Source organism: Coffea arabica, chromosome 11e, assembly GCF_036785885.1.
Source record: "Coffea arabica cultivar ET-39 chromosome 11e, Coffea Arabica ET-39 HiFi, whole genome shotgun sequence".
In the NCBI taxonomy this organism is placed as follows: Eukaryota; Viridiplantae; Streptophyta; class Magnoliopsida; order Gentianales; family Rubiaceae; genus Coffea; species Coffea arabica.
Genome location: NC_092331.1, coordinates 30,342,690 through 30,346,163, shown reverse-complemented (window position 1 = coordinate 30,346,163; position 3,474 = coordinate 30,342,690). Strand labels below are relative to the sequence as shown.

The 3,474-nt window shown below is 42.1% G+C and overlaps 1 protein-coding gene across 1 annotated transcript; it reads left to right on the top strand.

Moving 5' to 3' along the window:
- The first annotated feature begins 249 nt into the window (after positions 1-249).
- LOC140021263 (uncharacterized) lies at positions 250-2,558 on the top strand. Its single transcript, XM_072072027.1, has 5 exons — positions 250-592; positions 1,049-1,267; positions 1,419-1,482; positions 1,592-1,881; positions 1,948-2,558. The coding sequence occupies exons 1-5, from the start codon at positions 250-252 to the stop codon at positions 2,556-2,558; spliced, it is 1,527 nt and encodes a 508-aa protein (XP_071928128.1).
- Positions 2,559-3,474: the final 916 nt, after the last annotated feature.

The following is a 3,474-nucleotide window of genomic DNA, read 5'->3' as shown; positions in this document are numbered from 1 at the left end:
GTGACTAATAAGTATAGTTTCTTGTACAACAGTAAGAATGTCACACTAGCTCCCCTTTCCCCAAAACAAGTGCATGAGGACCAATTGAAATTGCAACAAGAGTTTGAGAGGTACAGTGTAAAAAAGAAAGAAAATGAGAGAGCCGAGGCAAAAAAAGAGAGGAAAAGGGCTATAGGTAGCTCGGCAAGTGAGATAAAATCCGGGGGAAAACAAATGCTCCTGATAAAAGCTAAGAAAGTGAGGAAGTTAATGAGAGATGAGCATCCACTTCTTATGCTTGTTAGCAAAGAAGTAGCTCTGCATGTGCATGAACTTGATATTGACATACCTCTCGAGGTTAAGTCTCTTTTACATCAATATGCTGATGTCTTCCCTGAGGATGTGCCAAGTGGATTGCCGCCACTCAGAGGCATTGAGCATCAAATTGATTTCATCCCTAGGGCTTCGTTGCCAAATCGACCAGCTTACAAGAGCAACTCAGAGGAGACTAAGGAGTTGCAAAGGCAAGTGGATGAGTTGCTTGGCAAAGGATGGGCACGTGAGAGCTTAAGCCCGTGTGCTGTCCCAGTCATTTTGGTGCCCAAGAAAGATGGTACGTGAAGAATGTGCACCAATTGTAGAGCCGTGAATGCCATCATGGTAAAGTATCGCCACCCTATACCTCGCTTAGATGACATGCTTGATGAGTTACATGGGGTTGTGTTCTTTATCAAAATTGATCTCAAACGTGGGTACCATCAAATTAGGATTAAGGAGGGGGATGAATGAAAAACTACCTTCAAAACTAAGTATGGATTGTATGAGTGGTTAGTGATGCCTTTTGGGCTAACTAATGCACCTAGTACCTTCATGAGGTTAATGAACCATGTTCTGCGTCCATTCTTAGGGAAATTTGTGGTAGTTTATTTTGACGATATCCTAATTTATAGCAAATCTTATGATGAGCACTTAGAGCATATTAGGGCTGTTATGGATGTACTTTGAAGAGAGAAACTCTATGCCAATCTCAAGAAGTGCAATTTTTGCACTAATGAGCTTGTGTTTCTAGGATTTGTTATAAGTGCGCAGGGAATGAAGGTGGATGATCAAAAGGTGAAAGCTATTCAAGAGTGGCCAACACCAAGGTCTGTGGGCGATGTTCGAAGCTTCCATGGCCTTGCGGGTTTCTATAGGAGATTCGTGAGGGACTTTAGCACCATTGCTGCCCCCTTGACCGAGTTGATCAAGAAGAATGAGAACTTCCATTGGGGAGAATCTCAAGAACAGGGTTTTCGTGCTTTAAAGCACCAACTCACACACGCACCTATACTTGCTTTACCTGACTTTTCTAAGACATTTGGGACATTTGGGTAAGGGAATCCCACTCAGGTGGACTTATGGGACATTTTAGGGTTGATAAGACTCTTGCCATGCTGCAGGAACACTTCTATTGGCCGCACATGAGGAGAGATGTTGTACGGGTGGTGGAGCGATGCTTAGCTTGTAAGAAAGCTAAATCCAAGGTACACCCGTATGGCCTTTATATCCCGTTACCTATTTCTAGTGCACCATGGGTCGATATTTCTATGAATTTTATACTTGGTTTGCCTAGATTCAAGTATGGCCATGACTCCATTTTTGTGGTAGTTGATAGATTCTCTAAAATGGCGCACTGCATTGCTTGTCATAAAACAGATGATGCATCTCATATTGCTAACTTATTCTTTAAAGAGATTGTGAGATTGCATGGCATTCCTAGGACCATTGTATCTGACAGAGATGTCAAATTTCTGAGCTATTTTTGGAAGACACTCTGGTCTAAGTTAGGCACCAAATTGTTATTCTCTACTGCTAGCCACCCCCAAACTGATGGTCAAACTGAGGTGGTGAACCGTACATTAGGTACCTTGTTGCGTGCCATCATCAAAAAGAACTTGAAATCATGAGAAGAGTGTTTACCTCATGTAGAGTTTGCTTATAATAGGGCTATCCATTCTACTACTGGTTTCTCTCCATTTGAACGTGTTTATGGTTTTAATCCGCTAACACCACTTGATCTAGTGCCATTACCTAGTAATGAGCGCAAACATTTGGATGGTAAGAAACGTGCAGAGTTTGTTAAGCAACTGCATGAGAAAGTCAGGGCCAACATTGAGAGGAGAACTGCTCAATATGTCAAGCAAGCTAACAAGGGTCGCCAAAAGTTAATTTTTGAACCAGGCGATTGGGTGTGGTTGCACATGCGCAAGGAACGTTTTCCTGTTCAAAGGAGAAACAAATTACAACCACGGGGTGATGGACCTTTTCAAGTGTTGGAACGCATCAATGACAACGCCTACAAACTTGATCTTCCTGGTGAGTATGGAGTTAGTGCTACATTTAATGTTTCTGACTTAGCTCCTTTTGATGCAGATGATGCTTTTGATTTGAGGGCAAATCCTTCTCAAGAGGAGGGGAATGATAGCATCATAGTACGGGGGTACGCCAACAACGGTTCAGGTGATCGAGGGGTTGAGGATCGCATGCAAGCTCCAAGCGGATCCATTACTAGGGCTCGCACAAAAAGACTTCGTGAGTAACTCAATGTACTTGTTCAGGCCATACACAAGTCCTTTGAGGGATTCATACATCCTAGTGAAAGTGATTGAGGACCGGTATTGAGCATTGAAGCTATACACGAATTTTAGGGTTTTGCCAAACCCTAGTTTCCATTTTAGTAGTTCGTTTATTTCCTCAATAGTTTGATTAGCTTGAATAATTGGCTAAAGTGCATGTTGCACATAGAACCGCCAAGGGTAAGATTACTATTTTGTTCATCATTATTTGTTAGGGTGGGCTGCCTAAGAAGGAAAGACCGCATGAGGCCCTATCCGTCGAGGGTTGAGCCCGTAGCTTCCGTTTCCGTTTCCGTCACGTATTAGGGCCCATATCAGCCGTATCTTTTCCTTACTAGATTAGGGTTTTACTCGTAGCCTATATAAGGCACCACATTATGTCATTAAAGGGAGACACTTTTATCATAAAAATCTAGTGTGAGAATTTTCTCCATAGCTTTCGAGCAACCCTTGAACAACTTAGAATTTTACTCTAGTGTTCTTGTTTGGCTTATCAATTCAAGAACCACACTTGAATTGTGGCGCCTTCTACACTTGCTTGAGATTCGCTAATTCGTTTGATTACAGGTTGAGATAAAATCAACAAATTCGTAGTCATGGGGATTAGAGGGGTCGTAGGGTTTTCGCTGCTACCGTTTCTTGCGTTCGAAGTCAAATCCAACAAATGATCTTGGGTCGCGAATCTTCACACCAACGAGATTCGTATCATGGCTATTTTAGGGTTTCTTGGCGATTAAATCCACTTTGGGTGAAAACTTTTGAAGTAACTGTACTGAAACTGGTAAGTGTACCACTTCCCTCATTTGTTGCGTAATTTGGTTCCTGTTCATGCACTTTGTGATTTGAATGACTATACTATCTGTTTATTTTGTTTGAGACG